Source organism: Alosa sapidissima, chromosome 12 (genome assembly GCF_018492685.1).
Source record: "Alosa sapidissima isolate fAloSap1 chromosome 12, fAloSap1.pri, whole genome shotgun sequence".
Taxonomy (NCBI): Eukaryota; Metazoa; Chordata; class Actinopteri; order Clupeiformes; family Clupeidae; genus Alosa; species Alosa sapidissima.
The window spans coordinates 4,210,093-4,229,104 of record NC_055968.1 but is presented as its reverse complement, the minus strand read 5'-3'; the positions used below and the strand labels follow the sequence as shown (position 1 = coordinate 4,229,104).

The window sequence follows — 19,012 nt, the reverse complement described above, 5'->3', positions numbered from 1 at the left end:
TTGCACCTTTCTTTTTTATTTATTTTTTGGTTGGAGTTGGAATCTTGAGGAGATGTCTTGGAAATGAGCCACAGTATCTAGGGGTGTCCTTTGGTGCCAAAACAGTCAGAAGTGCAGGGTTCACACATTCTGTACACTTTCCAGCATTCAAGGGCTTATCTAGTGGACGTTTAGTGTCATTCTTTAGTGATAATTCTGTACACAGAAAGAACCTTACAGGGTAGAGGTGCATGGTGTGTCACTGTTAATGTTAAATGTGTTCTCTGTTGTGTTGTTATGTCATGTTTTGGTGTGTGTGTGTGTATGATTGTGTGTGTGTGATTATGTGTGTGTGTGTGTGTGTGTGTGTGTGTGTGTATTTGAATGAATGTGTTCACACATGCATGTGTATGTGTAAGCACATACACCTGTGTGTGTGTGTGTGTGTGTGTGTGTGTGTGTGTGTGTGAGAGAGAGGGTGTGTCTTTCTGGCAGAGGATGGCACCACACGCTCCTGTGCTCCTCACTAATCTGGTGTCACCCTTCCATTCATCCCCACCCATAGGCCATGGAGCGCAGTGGCAATCGCATGTCCTCGCACACTGAGAGCGCCAGTTTCTTGCAAACTTTAACAGGACGGTTGCCGACCAAAAAGGTAGAGACCCCGCACTGCCGGGGGTGGAGCTAGCACAGCCCCGCCCCCTCGCCTCACACCCGCCCCACCCGCCTGTCTGTCTGTGGATGTCTGCCTTGTGATTGGATGGTCTTTGTATTTAGTCTGATGGTCTGTATTTGGTCTGTATTGTTGGATGGTGACTGCCCCCGCCTCTTGATGTGAATGCAGCTCTCTGATGATTGTGTTGATGTAATGTGCACTCCTTGTATGAATGCATTTTGCCCTGCCTGAATGAACAATTTGGAATGAATGTGTGAGTATTTGCGTGCGTGCGTGCGTGTGTGTGTGTGACCGTGTCTTCCGTAATGAAACTTCCCTTTCCGTACAGAGCTTTACAGCAGCAAGATACAGCTGAAAAAAAAAATCCCCAAATTGTTTTCCTTCTTTGTCGTTAGAGATAAGGCAGAATGCTACGACATTATGGAGTTTTTTTGTTTTTTTTTAGCCAAACTGGTCGGCTCATTCATGTTTGGAGTGGCACCATTTTGTGGTGTCTGACTTTGTCTTGTTGGTTTGTTTCTCTCTCTCTCCGTCGCACTTTCCCTCCCCCTCTCAGCTCTTCCATGAGGAGCTGGCCTTGCAGTGGGTGGTCAGCAGTGGCAGTGTCCGAGAGGGCGCGCTGCAACAGGCCTGGTTCTTCTTCGAGCTCATGGTGAGAACTCCCTCCTTCCTCGCATAGACGGAGCTCAGTTGTAGATCCTGTGATGTGTGCAGATGAAGGTGTTTGGCTGAAGCCGCCCCTCTTGGTGTTCCGTCCCTACCTCAGGTCAAGAGCATCATCCACCACCTGTACTTCACTGACCGCCTGGACTCTCCCAGGAAGAACCGTTTCCCTGAGCGCTTCATGGATGACATCACCGCCCTGGTCAGCACTATTGCCGGTGACATTGTTTCCCGATTCCAAAAGGTCAGTACAGGAGAGTCTGAAGCACTTCTCCGTTGACATTATCTACTTTAGCATTTTTTTATATACGTTTTTTTATATTAGCTACTACTGTATTGTGTCTGTATTGGACTGTATTTTCAGTATGGCTATCCAGTATTGTGAAAAAAACACCATTGCGTAGATTTCTTGAGTCTGTACATTTAGACATCACTTTGAATCTCTTGCTTCCCTGTGGACAGGATCTGGAGCTGGTGGAGAGGCTCAACATGAGCCTGGCCTTCTTCCTCAATGACCTGCTGTCCGTCATGGACCGCGGCTTTGTCTTCACCCTGATCAGGACCTACTGGAAACAGGTACTTAACCTGAGGCTGGGAAACAGCGAAATTAGTTGAGATCTTTTCCCAAAGAATATATTTCCCTGAAACTATGTGTATTACAAATAACTTTTAGTCTTTTCATAAAGTAGCATTTTATTCTCATTTGTTATTGGATACATAAAGGCCACAATTCATTTTGCCAGTATCTTTTACTCTGCTTGCGTTTCCTTTCTCCCAGGTGTCCACTAAGCTGTACGCTCTCCAGAACCCCACTCTGGAGTCCCTGCGTCTAGACTTCCTGCGCATCGTGTGCAGCCACGAGCACTACGTCACCCTCAACCTGCCCTGTAGTCTTCTCACGCCACCTGCCTCTCCTTCCCCATCTGTCTCCTCCGCCACGTCCCAGGTGACAGCTACAGGACTCTGAACACTCCCCTGGTTGCTTCCAGTGCAGACCTCTGTGGTCCATCCTAGTCTTGATGATTTGTTTTGAGCCTTGACTTCCCTAAACAGTAGACTAAACATATGTGAAATGGATGAAGTTGTTGTAGGCGTTTGTGATTTCCCTTCTGAACATGTTGCTCCGGTACTCCTGTCCCCCTCGTAGAGCTCAGGCTTCTCCACGCACGTGCAGGACCAGAAGATTGCCAACATGTTTGAGTTGTCTGTGCCATTCCGGGAGCAGCACTATCTGGCTGGCCTCGCCCTCACTGAGCTGGCCATCATACTGGACCCAGAAGCAGAAGGGTCAGTACGCACCAGTCTGTCTTCACTCCACCCCATTTGTACCATCTGTGCGTGCGTGTGTGTGTGCGCGACCACGACCATAAGTCATTTCTGTTTTCATCTTTGTTGTGCAGCTCATTGGTAGGAATAAAAAATATTTTACAATTTTAAAATGTGCTTTATATGTATCTTGTAATTGCATACGTTCTTAGTGCACTATTTACATAATTGCTAATGTCTCTGTCTATGTCTCAGGATGTTTGGTCTGCATAAGAAGGTTATCAGTGTAGTACACAACCTGATGTCCAGCCATGACTCTGACCCACGGTACGCAGACCCTGAGGTCAAAGCCAGGGTTGGTATGCTCTACCTGCCACTCATTGGAATCGTCATGGAAACTTTGCCCCAGCTGCATGACTTCACTGGTATGTGAGGCTGGATTTGGGTTATATCATTTAGAATGTACAGGCCATGACACAGGCTCACAATGAGACCTTCATAACCTGTCTCCTCAGAGTCACACAACCAATGGGGTCGCCCGGGCGGAACGGGAGGGGAGGAGCCAGAGGTTGAGGGCAACAGTCTCATCAGTCAGACGGTTGCCATGGCGATCGCTGGGACCTCTGTGCCCCAGATGTCCAGGCCCAGCAGCTTCTTACTGAATCCCCAGGTAAACACACACCCAAGTCAAGTCAAGTTTATTTATATAGCGCATTTCATACACAGAGGTCATTCAATGTGCTTTGCATAAACAAAAGCAAACAGTAATAACAAATAAAAGCATAAAAGAACAATAGTGAAAGAATAGTTTAAAAGGTAAAGATCATAATAATAATAATAATAATAATAATATTATTATTATTATTATTATTATTATTATTATTATTATTATTATTATTATTATTATTACACACCTACACACTTACACATGCACACACCCTGTCAGAGAGAGCGCATCAGCCAAGAAACCTGAACAAATCAAATGAGACTTCAGGCCAATCCAGAGAGCACACTAGAGGAAGGGAAGCGTGTGCTGGCTGTGCTCTGTCTCCGTTGTGTCCTTGGCGCTGTGCTTCATGACGCTCCCCTCTCCCCCAGGCCACGCGGCAGCACGGCACCTTCTCGGCCGAGTCCAGCCGCAGCCTGCTCATCTGCCTGCTCTGGGTGCTGAAGAACGCCGACGAGATGGTGCTGCAGAAGTGGTTCACTGACCTGTCCGTGTCCCAGCTCAACCGCCTGCTGGACATGCTCTACCTCTGCGTCTCCTGCTTCGAGTACAAGGTCAGAGTGTGGACTGCACTTCTACAACTGTCTGTAGGCCACCCCTCGCCACCCACCCCCCCCACACACACACACACACGCACAAGCACGCACGCGCACACACACACACACACACACACACACACAAATACCTACACACACACACACACACAAATACCTACACACACAGACAGAAATATACACATTAAACCCTACAATAATGCCTGTGCTTTAATCATCATTTGAAACTCTTTGCTGTCCTCATTGTTAACCTCTAACAATCTAACCAAACTAACCATGTTGTTTTTGTGTGACTCAACGTGTGATTTCATAGAACTTAAAGTGGATCGTTCATCTGTTCAGTGTTAACCACAGCCTTGTCACACATCTTTGTGGGCTTTGTGCTTTCTGTGGCATGTGTGAAGTAACTCCTGTGTGTTTTCTGCTCATCCATTCCACATCAATTCCACCTCCACCTCCACCTCCAACCCTTCCATACAAATACAGGCCCATGTTCTGTTCACCATGCAGGGTAAGAAAGCGTTTGAGCGCATGAACAGCCTGACCTTCAAGAAGTCCAAGGACATGAAGGCCAAGCTGGAGGAGGCCATCCTGGGCAGCATAGGAGCACGGCAGGAGATGGTGCGACGCAGCAGAGGACAGCTGGGTAAGTGGACACACACACACACACACACTTTAACCATTTATTTATGTCCACATGAAGAAAATGGTACAGGGACACAAATATTAGGAATGCAGTACAATACATATGCAAACCTATGGACCAGTAGCATGCACCAGGTCTTCACAATATCACTTAACTTAAGTGATATATAACTTAACAAGCACAATACTCAGTTCTGAAGAGTAAAAGTAGCAACGTCTCCGCCATATGTGGCGGCTGCCAATAAAAGCAGAGATGGCACAGTACTTTGCAAGCTGTTTAGCCCTCCCTTTGGCCATCCCAAGTAGTTGCAGCCCTCTTGCTACCAACCTGTGTACGTGTCCTAGGCTACTAAATATGAATACGAGTAGTCTGCACCTATAGCCTAACTCTGAGATGGTGTTTAGGAGTGGTTGGTATTTAACTACCTTGGTGCACACACACACACACACACACACACACACACACACACACACACGCACACGCACACACTATATATATTTCAACATTTGCAGTCACATATGAACACCAATGTGTGGACACCCCCTCATACTTTCAAAGGAATGAATGCAGCACACCCATGTGTTTTTAAAACAGATGCCAACAAAGATAATGCACATTAAAACACACACACACACACACCTCACAGGAGGAATCCTGACCCAGTTTAATACCCTGCTGTTTGCAGCCCATATTTGTTTGAAAGCTTGTAGGGGCGCACCATGGAGAGTGCCGGTGGGGAACTGGGTTTGTAGGTCTGATGCACTGAACAGACTACCTGCTGGTGCTCTGCTATCTGTTTGTCCATGACTCAGAAGGGTGCAGGGAGGAGGGGACTGGCTGTTGGGCAACTCCTGTCAATCTTGTTACGATTTCTCTCTCTGTATTACCTTCTTATGATTGCGATAGCTCTCATCTCATCTCCAGGCTTAATCTACCTCTTTATCTCTGGTCACTCTGTCCTTAGAGCGGAGTCCATCAGGCAGTGCCTTTGGCAGTCAGGAGAACCTGCGCTGGAGGAAAGACATGACCCACTGGAGGCAGAACAGCGAAAAAATGGACAAGTATGGACTGTTTGTGTGTGTGTGTGTGTGTGTGTGTGTGTGTGTGTGTGTGTGTGTGTGTGTCTATACCATGTGAGACGTGCAGGTTAACAAGACACTGTAATGTCAGATTTCAGCTTCACGATCAACAGAATATTGTATCACATTCAGAAATGGATGAATAATGCTTATTAAGAGTACGCTACTGTGAAAAAGACATGTTTGAAGCCATGTTTTGAAGTGTGAGTGAAATAAGAAGAGTTGCCCCACAAAACTTGCCCCACACCTGTGCAGTGTGCACACGAATGTGTATGAATGTATTGCAGTAGAATCCATGAATTCTGCTATGCTAATTATATGCATTTCAGTAGAATCCATGAATCCAACTAAACGTACACGAGGTATTATACAAGTAGCACTGCAAACCAGTGGATCTGGACTCCACTATCCAGGAAGACTCCAATGGATGCTCTGTTGATCCTTGTAACTCTCTTAAGTTCTGGTCATTGAAGCTCATTTGCACCTCCACATCCCAGCTGAGGCCTTGCTAGAAAGAAAATAAACACATACATGTAAATAAGTAAACAAACAGCAATTGAACGACCATAGATAATAGTATGCAGAACCAGATGTTTGCTGGATCATTTAAACAAACATGATTTGTATCTTGTTAAAGCACGCAGGGTATGAACTCTCTTGATGAGTGTGCTGTACTTGTCTGACTATTTTCTCCCATGTGTGTTGTGTGCTGTAGGAGCCACAGATCAGTCAGGTATTGTATGATGCAGTGTCCCGCTTCCAGACCCCTGACCCCTGACCCCATCCTCCCCCCCGTCCCCGTCATGGTGCTTGGGTTGGTTGGTTTGGCCTTCATGGTGTTTGTTGTGCTGTTGTGCTTCCAGTTTAACCAGTGTCCAAAAGACTTAGCCTGCTAAGCGTATGGGGATTAATATTCAATAAAGTCATCTCTTTCCCATCTCTCTCTCTCTCTCTCTCTCTTTCTCTCTCTCACTCCTCACACTCCCTCTCAGCCTGTCTTTTTATTTCTCCATCTTTCTTTTTCTACCGTGTGTCAATTTCTCTCTTGGTTTGGGATGCAGTATGTGATTCTGTTGGAGATACATAGGTTCACTAAGTCCGTAAGGATAAATAGTTTCTTGCAGGTTTCATGTTTCTTAGATACCTTTTCAAAACAGTGTCGACGAGCAGGCAAGTCCTTTGCTGTGCCCCCATAGATGTGACGTATTTATATTTTTGTAGTGTAGGAATGCACGCACATCTATATATTTCAACAGGTGTCAGATACTAACCGATGCGAAGGAAAACAAGATAAAAAGATATCCGCACAGTGTCTTATGCTCCCGGTGCAGTTTAATCTGTACAATGTTCCGGCCGCTCAGGATGTACATGATGAAGACCTGAACGGTCAAAACATTTTACTGATTAAACTGCACTCGTAGCATGTAAGCAGTGCACTCGTAGCACGTAAGACAGTGTGCGAATATCTTTTTTCTTGTATTTTTTAAGAAGTTCAAAAAGCTGTTAGATAGCACCCTTGGTAGACGTGGTAGTGTAGCCTGGCCATAATGATACAACAGTCCCCTGTAGTTTGTCCTCTGAAATGAAAGTGACCATGGTCCATATCTACAGCAATCACATCTCTAGCCTGCAATGTGCTTTTGATAACAGGCTTGCTTTCTCCTCCTTCATCCCATCCTCAGAGAGACCCATATAGCACTTGTCCTGTGTGTGTGTGTGTGTGTGTGTGTGTGTGTGTGTATGAGAGCATGTATGTTAGGCTCCTGGTACTCTCCACTGAGATATGTTCCAAGGAGTCCCCTCTGTTACCGCTCTCTTCATTTGTCCGACAGCGTAAGCTAGCGCTGGTGGGATGCCCCACCTCACTCCTGTCAGGTCAGACAGCTGACCCACACCCCACCCGCGGGTCTGCAGGAGTAGAGCTGGGCATCCTTCCCTAGAGTCCTTTAGCATCTCTTCCTGACCTTTGCCCTAACACCGTTCCTGGACCTGGGTCCCTGCTTCCTAATGGTGGGTTCCTTAAGCAAGGCAATGCTGGGCTGCTTAGGATTGGGTTGATGTTGGGGTGTGTGTTTGTGAAGGGGTGTGTGTTCACCCTAACAGCATCCCAGATGCTGGAGATGTGTGTGCCGGTAGGCTTGTGCGTGCACGTGTGTGTGTTTGAGTGTGCAAGTGTTGTGTGTCGTGCAGGTTTAGAGACACCCTACCTCGCTCTGGGAGGAGCCAGGAGCCTTTGTTAGCAGCTAGGTGTGTAAGCTGACACCATCCGTGCTCTTTACATTAACTTCATAGTGCAGCCATTCCCTTCCTAACCATGTCATCGCCTGTGCTCTACCACAGTTGACCTGTCCTTCTGGATAACATATTACAGACAATAGCAGCCACAGCATGTGATATCTTAGCCTGTATCTATCTCAGTAATAGAGTGTTTATTTGGGCATCATAGCTGCCTGCAGCGATAACTAATTTCCTGTTGGACACAAAAGGCTTCTCTGTTCTGTCCAATGGCTTGAATGCTGAACTGTGTGCAATGTGTTTGCATTCAAGGTGTCCTCGCAGTAGAGCTTCCCACTGCCCTAGTGCTCTAGAAAAACACAAGGGATCAGTGTGTGTGTGTGTGTGTGTTACAGGACGCGAGCGGAGCTTGAGCATGAAGCGCTCATTGATGGGAATCTGGCGACAGAGGCCAACCTCATCATCCTGGACACGCTGGAGATCATCGTCCAGGTACGGATGAAAAGCCGGCACCATCACCCTCTTCCTGCATGGATTAGATGAATGTGGGAAATAATGAGGTGCTGATGAACGATCAAGCTGGTCTTGTCAGAAAATGTGTCTCTCCACTGACAACTGACAAGTGATTGACTCCCTTGTAACTTGTAACTGATGTATGCCACTGCAAGCTAATCTAAAGTCTAATAATAACTAGGAACTGCATTATTTTGGAGGAATAGTCTGCCTAAGTCTAGTGTGTGTTGCCAGACGGTGTCGGTGACCGAGTCGAAGGAGAGCATCCTGGGAGGGGTGCTGAAGGTGCTGCTGCACAGCATGGCCTGCAACCAGAGCGCCCTCTACCTGCAGCACTGCTTCGCCACACAGAGAGCACTCGTGTCCAAGGTGGGCGCCACAGTTCATGAGTCATCAGCCTCTTAGTGCAGAGATGGTCTTCAGTGCATTCCATTGTAATACATTTCTCTCCTCCCTCTCCCCCTGCCTCTCTTTTGCGGTCACTTCTTTCTCCCATTCTCTCTCTCCCTCTCTCTCTCTCCCTCTCCCTCTCTGTTAGTTCCCGGAGCTGCTGTTTGAGGAGGAGACGGAGCAGTGTGCTGACCTGTGTCTGAGGCTCCTGAGGAGCTGCAGCAGCAGCATCAGCACCATTCGCGCTCACGCCAGTGCCTCGCTCTACCTGCTCATGAGGCAGAACTTTGAGATTGGCAATGTGAGAGGACAACACACACACATACAAACATACACACACACACACACATGCACAACACACACACTAAAACACTGATGCATTGATATGTACAAACAGACAACACCTCGCTGTGCTTGCCCCAAGAGATCATACACACCTTTGATCTTGATGGAGTAACACAGCACGCTCACATAGACTTGTTTTTCCTCCCAGAAAGTCTTTTCAAGTCTTGATCCTCTGCCTTGGCTTTCAATAATTTATTTACCACTTGTCCCAGAAGGATGATTTAAGAATTTATGACTGTTGGTTATTCTATGCACGTACAAGTGTGTGTGTGTGTGTGTGTGTGTGTATGTGTGAGAGTGTTTTGTGTATGAATGTGTATGTCTGTGTGGAAGTCTTATGTGTAAGAGGTTCTACTCTTTCTTCTTTTCAAAATCTCTTATCTTCAGATCTGCTTGTGAATTTCTCATACCCATATAGTCCTCTCCTTCCCATGTAAAGCATCCATTCTAAACTCTGTCTGTCTGTCTGTCTGTCTGTGTGTCTGTCTGTGTTGTTTTCTCCTGCAGAACTTTGCTAGGGTGAAGATGCAGGTGACCATGTCTCTGTCCTCTCTGGTGGGCACGTCTCAGAACTTCAACGAGGAGTTTCTGCGGCGCTCACTGAAGACCATCCTGACCTACGCTGAGGAGGACCTGGAGCTCAGAGAGACCACCTTCCCAGACCAGGTGGGCCAACTCTTCCAAGACCAGACCTTCAGCCTTCACAGACAACACAAACAACACTCTAGTAGCCAACACAGGCTAGTAGACAAAGAGGTTGTTTTGCACTATGCTGTTGCAACAGCCAGTGTTCAGGAAGCCAACTTTCTCTTGTAACCGACATCATCCCTTATTTTGTGTACGTTTCAGGTTCAAGACTTGGTATTTAACCTGCATATGATCCTGTCAGACACGGTGAAGATGAAGGAGCACCAGGAAGACCCAGAGATGCTCATAGATCTCATGTACAGGTCTGTAGGGGCAGTGCAATTTCTGTAGGTACAGTTTCTGGGCCTACTACATAGTAGATGACCTCCATCCGAGATCACATACGTCTGTCCATAGTTGACTTACCAGTCCGCCATTCATCTAGTATTATTTCTATGTATAACGTACATAACATCACACATGTACATCCACAATTATGTATGTGCATGTAAAGCAGAAGTGAGGACATGTATGTTATGCAGTTGTACAGCACATTATGCATTGGATGATGAATGTGTGTTTTGCCTCTGGGCAGAATTGCCAAGGGTTACCAGACGTCTCCAGACTTGCGTCTGACATGGCTGCAGAACATGGCTGGCAAACACTCAGAGCGCAACAATCACGCCGAGGCTGCCCAGTGCCTGGTGCACAGCGCCGCCCTGGTGGCAGAGTACCTCAGCATGCTGGAGGACCGCAAGTACCTGCCTGTGGGCTGTGTCACCTTCCAGGTGAGAGGACACCTGCCACTGGGGTGCTTGGCTGTGGCCAAGCTGTTCCTAAGAAGAACTGTACATTACCAAGAGTTATATTTATGTGCTGAAATGTATTTACTAGGCTGGGGGGTAGTGAGCCAATACAAATCTGAAATGAAAGCTAACTCCTCACAAGATCTACTCTTGATCTCGCTTGATATTAAGTATTCATTCATAGAAATGCCATGATAATAAAATGCTATTGCTATGACTTAATTTCAGTTCTACAAGATTAAGAGGGTATATACTGTAAGGGATGGTGTGGAGTGAAGGTCTTCATATGCTTCCTCCATCACAGAACATCTCCTCCAACGTGCTGGAGGAGTCGGCCGTGTCTGACGACGTGGTGTCGCCTGATGAAGAGGGCATCTGCTCTGGGAAATACTTCACTGAGGTTGGCCTGGTGGGGCTGCTGGAGCAGGCTGCTGCCTCCTTCTCCATGGTGAGGAAGCCATTGCTACAGATTCCTCCTCTGTGTGTGTATGCGTGTGTGCATAAGTTCCTGTGTTCTGTTAGTCTGTGTATGGTGCAGTTCTGAGCACTGTGGCCACTACATGTGTTATTCTATTCTTGTTTAACCCAGACAGTTCATTTTTGTGTGTTAGGTTCCCATTCGTTCTGCTATGATTGATTTTCCTATACTGATAGACAGACTACATTGCTGGTTCTAACACTCTGATTTATCTCCTCTTTTCCCAGGCTGGCATGTATGAGGCTGTGAATGAGGTGTATAAGGTCCTTATACCCATACATGAAGCCAACAGAGATGCCAAGAAGCTAGCTACCATTCATGGTAAACTGCAGGAAGCCTTTAGCAAAATTGTCCACCAGGTAAATCTCCTGAATCATTATGCCCCCTCTCTCTGACTCTGGTAGTTCAACTTAAACACAACCACTGGCTGTGTCTTCTTTTTTTACCCTCACTTCCAGAGAAGCACACACAGATACTTGCATGAGTGCGCACAAACGCACACACATGCACACACATGCACACACACATATGCACGCACGCACACAGACCCAGACACAGACACACAGAGACACAAACCTCACCCAAAGTTGACCGCATAAACACAATGACACAATATCAAAAGCTGCGTAATGTGTATATATATTGCTGAATACACATCACCCTAACACACATGCCGTACATTCCCTTCATGTAACAACCTTAGTGGGTCATTCTGTGAAGTGACTGTGCAGAGTGCTTTGCATGCTCCTTGGCTATCTCATAAGGTCCTCGTAAGGCAGAAGAGACGCCTTGCACATCACTTGGACTTTTAGCTGATGTGGGCTCTGTTTCTGCATGGTGGGTGCTCAGGTAGCCTGGGCCTGTCTTAGCGGGAGAGACATTTTAAGACAAACCCGCAGTGGGTTTGTGGAAGCTAGCGCTGCGCTAGAGTCCCTGCACTGGTGCACTGGTGTGTGTTTGTGACCCTGTGTGTTGATTCTTGTCACTGTATTCTCTCCGTTACACAGAGTACGGGCTGGGAGGTAGGTGTGGTCATCACGGCTCCTGCTTGGCCCATATGTGCTAGCCATGGGCAGTCTCTGTGGCTCTCTGCTCTCAATCCAGTTCATTAACCCGTTTGGACGGACGGCACTTGTCTTGTTTGTTTTGTTGTTTGCATTTTCTTTTGGCCGTCCATTGTTGTACCGTCCATCTCTCTCCGTCTTGTCTCCTCACTCTGCTCTCTCTCTCTCTCTCTCATGCTCTTCCTCCTTTGCCTCTTAAAGGACCGTCCATGTTTTAACGTACTGGTTTTGGCAGGCCATGCATGGGAACCCGAGTGTGACACTAATGACTGGCCGTCTCCTCCTCCTCCTCTCTCTCTCTCTCTCTCCGTCTCTTCTTCTGAGTCCTTCCATCTCACCCTCTCTTCACCTCCACCTCCATCCATCGCTCCTCTGCGCTGGCAGCGTCTGCTCCCCCTCTCATCCATCATCCAGCACAGGGTTCGATTTAAGCACGAGACACACTACTGTAGGTGCACACTGACACACACACACTCCATGCAGTCCAACACTAAAGGTAAATAGGCTGACAGCACAGATCAAATCAGATGTTATTTTAAATAATGCAGCTGGGGTTTTCTTTTAGTGTTCAAGTCCTGTTGGAGCATGCCACTATTATCCTCAACAGAATTATTTGATTTGACAGACACATAGTTATGGGTTCGTTTTGTATTGTTTACTTTGGACATTGTTTTGGAGACTAAATCGACCCCTGAGTTTTCATTTGCTCATGTGTGACCAGCTATTCATTTCTGATCTTAAGTTGCTCATGGTTTATTGCATGACCGGTACATTGGTATGCTCCCTCCCTTCCTTCGCACTCCTGATTACCCCTGGAATGAATCTAGCAAAACCCTGTTTGTTTGTTTGTTTGTTTGTTTGTTTGTTTGTTGTTTGTTTGTTTTGGGGGGGGGCAGGGGGGGCAATCCCCCTCCCATCCTCTCTGATCCCGTTAATTTCCCCTTCCCTCCCCCCTGCCTGCTACCCGTTCCTCACTGCATGTGTGTGAGTCCTTTACACTGGGTTTGTCTGTTTTTCTGGGCTTGTGAAATTTGGTTCATTTGCATTTATGGGATGTGATGTGTGTGTGTGTGTGTGTGAGAGAGAGAGAGAGAGAGAGTGTGTGTGAGTTTTTCTTGGGTGGATTATGTGTATGAATCATGTGTGGTGTGGTGAAAGTGCTGAAGTGTGTGTGTGTGTGTGTGTGTGTGTGTGTGTGTGTGTGTGTGTGTGTGTGTGTGTGTGTGTGAAGTTTCTGGCCCTGATTAAAATGTGTTCTGTTTTCTCCTCTTGATTTCCCTGGTTGCTGACCCCCCTCCTCCCACTTTAATTATTATGTGTTGTGGTAAGTTTCTAGTTTGAGGTTTATTTTTGTCTGGGTTTGATTCGGGGGAACTGCAATAAACCAGTTTAGAGCTGAGCCAAATGACACAGCTGCTGGCGTAAGGGCAAATGCACTGGCCAGCCTGAATGGCATGAGAAGCTTGAATTAGATCGACAGGTCTTTTGGACCAAGTTTGACTCCGTTCTAAACAATTCTGTTTTGCCACACATCACAAAAGTCCTCTACCTCTTCCTCCTCACTGTAAACATCCTGTCTCCACACCACGTTGGCACAGAGCACTGCACATACACAAACCTCACTCCTGTCCCACATAGCTCCTGACTGGTAGGCTGCCCCCTACTGGGCATTGTACGCTGTTGCATCGTAATGATTTGAAACAGGCAGACATCCAATCTGACTTCATTCTGGTAGCAGTGAAGCTTTGGTTGCTGTGCAACAAAGATCACACTGTCTAAACAGTCAACTGTTTTGGAGAGAAGACTATTATTATTTTCTCTATGCCTTACACATTCTTTTTTCACTTCTTTTTGTTGCCCTTTTCTCTGTCTCTCTCTGTGAGTTAGTATCTGTCACACGCTGTGCATTAGGTTCTGTCTCATCAGCTCCTTTAGTGTAAACAGACAAATTCCTCCGTAGATCATGATAATGCATGTTATGGAACAGCAGAAATAGTTTGTTTCGGCTGCATTCAGCACCTAGATCAGGCTACATGATGGCCTTTGCTACTAGATGAGCACTGGAGAAGTTTTTCCTGGAACTTGAATGATGAGGAAAGAGAGGGTCACCACAGTACATACATTGACTGTTGGTTGAGGCCCACTGTGGCCCAGTGCCCAGAGTAATGGCAGTGTCGTTCACCAGGAGTTCAGGGTTACAATTTCTCCTGGAGGCCATGGGTCGTGTTCTTACTGTCCAGCAAGCACGCATATCCAGTCTGAACTGGGTGCTGGGTCAAAACAAAAGGAGTAACTGTAAAGAAAAGTCTGCACACCAATCGCTCTCAAAATGTCTTTTTTAATCTGTGATGTTTCAGGGCAAGCCCTTCCCTTGTCCTGAAATGTCACGGGTTAAAAAAAGACATTTGCTTGGGAGTGATTGGTGTGTGGACTTTTTTTTCATGTCCTTACTGTACCAGTGTAAAGGCAGTTGGTAGGAGTATGTAAAGCTCCTACTCTGAATACATACCAGACCTGATGCATTATATTACGAAGTTAAATTAAGAAGCACCTCTTTAAAAGAAAATGTTTTTAGATAGCTTACTCAACTCAACTGTTTTTTAGAGATCATCATGTTTGATTTGCAAAAAAACATTATTTTAACTGCAAGCAGTTTATCCAACCTAGTCATGTGGGCTTTCAAAATGTCCAAGGCACTGTAAATATTGAGCGTTGATGGTGATAGTGGTGATGTAGCCATAGCATATAATACTTTACTGGGTTTATAAGACACACTCCGTATCCGTACAGTTAAACATAAAATGCATGAAGTCAAATATCTACATGGAGCTATAGCTACCACATGGTTCTCACTTAACTTTTGACAATGTAATTTGTGGAGGAATTGTGTTATATGCCATTTTCTGGCAAATGATTAAAGGTTCTGTATGATATTTTGGTTATCCAACAAAAGGTACTTGTAGACTTAAAACAACTTTATTATGAAATGACATTATCCTGGGCGTTTGATATGTCCCCTATTTTAGACCTTGATCAATGTGAATAAATGGATTGAAAACATACAATATGTATGAAAACATGTTATTGTATATTATTTAATGTATTCATTGCATAGGAAATATCTAGAAATATTTTAAGTGAAGAGATACTCCACATCATGTTGTATTTTAGAGCTACATATTAGCAGACCGCATTCATATATTTAGTATATTGAACTTGCAATCTTTTTTCCAGTTTTCTTATTGTTGCTATTGCATTTTTGAGCCCCTGCACATAAAACTATGAATTAGTTGTAGATGTAGATGTTTCATAATGTGTCAGCTGTAGGGTCAAATGGTGATATTCAGTGCAGTCTGTGTAAATGTTTGCATTGTTTATTAGACTCTCTTAGCAGTGTTTACATTAGCTTGTGCAATTTGCTCCTGAGCAAACATGGCCTCTACACAATTATTGCGTCATAGCCATCACAATCTCTTTATTTCTGTTCAAGGATGCAGATTGTTTGGATGTGAGCCAAGTGTTGGTACATAATTTCTGTTGATGTTGAACTGTTACTAATTCTATTCATCTTTTGTAGGATGGAAAGAGGATGTTTGGGACTTACTTTAGAGTCGGATTTTATGGCTCTAAATTTGGAGACTTGGATGAGCAGGAGTTTGTGTACAAAGAACCAGCTATCACTAAGCTGGCAGAAATCTCACATAGACTTGAGGTAAATAATTCCCAAGTTTGTGTGGGTGTGGATTTGTGTGTGGCCTAAGATACTGACAGTTGTCTTCCCTTTGTCACATTCAGGGTTTCTATGGGGAAAGGTATGGAGAAGACCAAGTTGAAGTCATTAAGGATTCCAACCCTGTGGACAAGTGCAAATTGGATCCCAACAAAGTAAGCAAGTGGCTTTCTCAAGGTGCCAAAGTAGACCTCTTGCTGTGGCCCCTGATATGTTTGGTAAACTGCATTTGATTGTACAGCCAAGATTGAAGCACACTCTTCGGGGGTCCATTATTCTGTGATTATGCTTGGTGTTCATGAAAATGATCAATTGTGTGGGTGCAGAGTACGGTCACATTTGTATACATTGATTTGTTTAATGTCCAACTGTCCCACCCTTGTGTACTCACCAGGCTTTCGTCCAGATTACCTACGTAGAGCCCTACTTCGATACTTACGAGATGAAGGACCGCATCACGTACTTTGACAAGAACTACAACCTGCGGCGCTTTGTCTACTGCACACCCTTCACGCTGGACGGACGCGCGCATGGTGACCTGCATGAGCAGTACAAACGCAAGACCATCCTCACCACCTCCCACGCCTTCCCCTACATCAAGACCCGCATCAACATCATCCACAAGGAAGAGGTAGGCCTCACACTCGGTTCCATGAGCAACAGCTCCTGCTTTTACCCCAAACTACTAAACACACACACACCTACTGCACCTACAGTCTACTGCGATCATGTTTATTTTGCTGTTGCTTTCACCCAAAACAGACTATCATACATTGTATTCCTACAACCTGTATCCTGTGCACAGGTTAAAATTAAGCCGTTTTTTTTACAAGCATGCCCTCACACTTCACACTGAATTGACCTATCTGAGAATCTTATTTCCTGCACACGTGATTTGCTACCCTATCAAATGACTTTGTGGTGTCCCCCAGATCATCTCCATGCCAATAGAGGTGGCCATCGAGGACATGCAGAAGAAGACCCAGGAGCTGGCTTTTGCCACCCACCAAGATCCAGCAGACGCTAAGATGTTGCAGATGGTGCTTCAAGGATCTGTAGGCACCACAGTCAATCAGGTCAGGTCATTCATTGTATTTGACTTGCTTAGTGGCATAGCTATTTCTACTGCTGCTTGAGCCTTCCTCTTATCTGAGCTCATGCTGGAGAATATTTTACTTGGGTCTTTCTTGGTGTTGGATAAAAATGAAGATTAAGTTCTGTTATGATGAGAAAAATGATGTAGTGCATGTAAGCTGCAGTGGTTAGCCTGTTTGTTGACATTAAAGAAAAAAATTGTCGACCTGTGAAGCAGGGCTGCTGAAGAGTGACCTGTATTTCCTGTTGTCTTTTCTAGGGACCGCTGGAGGTAGCCCAGGTGTTCCTGTCTGAAATTCCAAGTGACCCTAAGCTTTACAGACACCATAATAAGCTTCGCCTTTGCTTCAAAGATTTTACAAAGAGGTAACACGGCAGCCTCGAATACCGTTATTCCTCTCCAACTTTTTTGGATTCTAGTCATCCAAATTCAGCCTCATTTCTGCATGTTTCAGAATAACCTTGAATTCTTTAACAGAACTCTTTTTACAATGACTTCTAATTGTCAACCCTTCTTAGGTGTGAAGACGCCCTTCGCAAAAACAAGAGCCTGATTGGTCCTGACCAGAAGGAGTATCAGCGGGAGCTGGAGAGGAACTACCACAGACTGAAGGAGGCTCTGCAGCCCCTCATCAACAGGAAGATCCCTCAGCTCTATAAGCCTGTGCTGCAGGTCAACTCCCACAGGTCAGTTCCAGAGTGCACCTCAGAAACGCAGGTCAACTCCCACAAGTCAGTTCCAGAGTGCATCTCAGAAACGCAGGCTACAGAATCCATCAACTCATTAGACTAGGGACAACATCGAAAAGAAGTCGTTTTGTCCCTTGCATGGCTTTTAATTCTACTATCATCACTAGTATGATGCTTTATGCCAAATCAAACCAGACTCCACCTTAAATTGATCCATGCACGTTTATGCATTTCTGCAGCTGCCAGTGTTCAAGCAGTCACTTTGTGTTTAAGTGCTGAGTTGTCAGATTAGGTTTGCAAATTAAATATCCTCCCCATCAAAGATTATGCTATGGCAAGCACAACAGCTATGTTTGTATCCTGTGATATGCCAGGAGTTTGATCATTAAAACAGGAATATAACTTGGGTGGAATATGAATAGGGTGTCACTGACAATCCAAACATGAGCAAGTTGTATATCCTCGCTTTACTAAATATATCAATTCATTTTAATGACTAATACAGCAAGACTTCAGTAACGATGACTAATGGGGTTTAAAAAAACATTTGATTTGGCACTTTTTTTCCGTCTTTCATATGCAGCTAGCTGTGCTACAGGGGTTTCATTAAGCCAGTAAAGACCTTGTGTTTGAGTGCTAGATCAGTTTGAGTAGACAGACTGCCTTCTCCTCTGGCAAGCTTCACCTGCTTACTCACTGCTTTACCCTCCGGCAAACCCATTTCATCTTTTCCTTTGCTCCTTTTACCATGCAGCAAAAGGACAACTTGACAAGGTAGTGGCCCTGAAGGAATTCATGTAATGGCCCTTGTTGAGAAGCTGGATCCTGTGTGAAATAATTGTCCTCATGTCTTTTACAGAGATTCCTTCAGTCGAATGAGTCTTCGTAAACTCGAGATGTGAACAAATACCATGAAGAAAAGGAAAGGAGATGGCTTGTGCACATGAAGAAAAGGATAATTTATTTGTTTGTAAATATCAACGGCCCTTGAGAAAATTCAGTGTTCCTGCATAGGGAGGATGCGGGGGGGGGAGCTTGTGTTTAACATTGGTACATCATTCCAATACCTTTTTCGTTTACAAAAACGTTCTGTTACGAAATCATTGGAACTGAAAATGGATTTTTACAGCGTACGGTATGTGTCAAAATCTGGATTAAATTTCCTGTGTGCACTTTTTATTTTTTAAACTGTGTTCCGATGCATTTTATTAGACATTGTACAACTTGAAAGTTTACTATTTAATCCAAAATGACAACAAGCAAAGAAAATGTACCACTATTTATCATGACGGTTCATCATCTTTTTTTAAGTTACTGGTACTGCATTTGTTAAAAAAAGAAAAGAAAAAAAGAATAGGGTACTGTTTCAAACATCCTTGAATTGTTTTATGTAGCTTTTGTTTACTTTAAATATTTTACTAAATAAATTTTAATGTCTGTACTGGTGTT

At 45.1% G+C, this 19,012-nt stretch overlaps 1 protein-coding gene across 15 annotated transcripts in view; it reads left to right on the top strand.

The window, feature by feature from the left end:
- The window catches only part of dock7 (dedicator of cytokinesis 7), a 53,199-nt gene extending 34,195 nt beyond the window's left edge, over nucleotides 1-19,004 (top strand). For 2 of the 15 annotated variants that reach the window (XM_042058010.1, XM_042058018.1), the window contains 29 exons: nucleotides 545-634; nucleotides 1,212-1,307; nucleotides 1,422-1,562; nucleotides 1,781-1,894; nucleotides 2,097-2,264; nucleotides 2,466-2,605; nucleotides 2,840-3,009; nucleotides 3,100-3,254; nucleotides 3,683-3,865; nucleotides 4,376-4,511; nucleotides 5,476-5,572; nucleotides 6,306-6,323; nucleotides 7,781-7,837; nucleotides 8,221-8,317; nucleotides 8,573-8,707; nucleotides 8,877-9,029; nucleotides 9,581-9,739; nucleotides 9,923-10,023; nucleotides 10,296-10,488; nucleotides 10,811-10,954; nucleotides 11,212-11,343; nucleotides 11,992-12,006; nucleotides 15,635-15,760; nucleotides 15,844-15,933; nucleotides 16,173-16,409; nucleotides 16,711-16,854; nucleotides 17,133-17,239; nucleotides 17,393-17,560; nucleotides 18,423-19,004. In XM_042058010.1, the coding sequence (XP_041913944.1) occupies nucleotides 545-634; nucleotides 1,212-1,307; nucleotides 1,422-1,562; nucleotides 1,781-1,894; nucleotides 2,097-2,264; nucleotides 2,466-2,605; nucleotides 2,840-3,009; nucleotides 3,100-3,254; nucleotides 3,683-3,865; nucleotides 4,376-4,511; nucleotides 5,476-5,572; nucleotides 6,306-6,323; nucleotides 7,781-7,837; nucleotides 8,221-8,317; nucleotides 8,573-8,707; nucleotides 8,877-9,029; nucleotides 9,581-9,739; nucleotides 9,923-10,023; nucleotides 10,296-10,488; nucleotides 10,811-10,954; nucleotides 11,212-11,343; nucleotides 11,992-12,006; nucleotides 15,635-15,760; nucleotides 15,844-15,933; nucleotides 16,173-16,409; nucleotides 16,711-16,854; nucleotides 17,133-17,239; nucleotides 17,393-17,560; nucleotides 18,423-18,465 (3,609 nt within the window). In that variant the 3' untranslated portion in view covers nucleotides 18,466-19,004. Of the gene's footprint in view, nucleotides 1-544; nucleotides 635-1,211; nucleotides 1,308-1,421; nucleotides 1,563-1,780; nucleotides 1,895-2,096; nucleotides 2,265-2,465; nucleotides 2,606-2,839; nucleotides 3,010-3,099; nucleotides 3,255-3,682; nucleotides 3,866-4,351; nucleotides 4,512-5,475; nucleotides 5,573-6,305; nucleotides 6,324-7,780; nucleotides 7,838-8,220; nucleotides 8,318-8,572; nucleotides 8,708-8,876; nucleotides 9,030-9,580; nucleotides 9,740-9,922; nucleotides 10,024-10,295; nucleotides 10,489-10,810; nucleotides 10,955-11,211; nucleotides 11,344-11,991; nucleotides 12,007-15,625; nucleotides 15,761-15,843; nucleotides 15,934-16,172; nucleotides 16,410-16,710; nucleotides 16,855-17,132; nucleotides 17,240-17,392; nucleotides 17,561-18,422 lie in introns of all 15 variants that reach the window. The other 13 variants (XM_042058008.1, XM_042058014.1, XM_042058015.1 and 10 more) reach the window with 10 other exon arrangements.
- The last annotated feature ends 8 nt before the right edge of the window (nucleotides 19,005-19,012 follow it).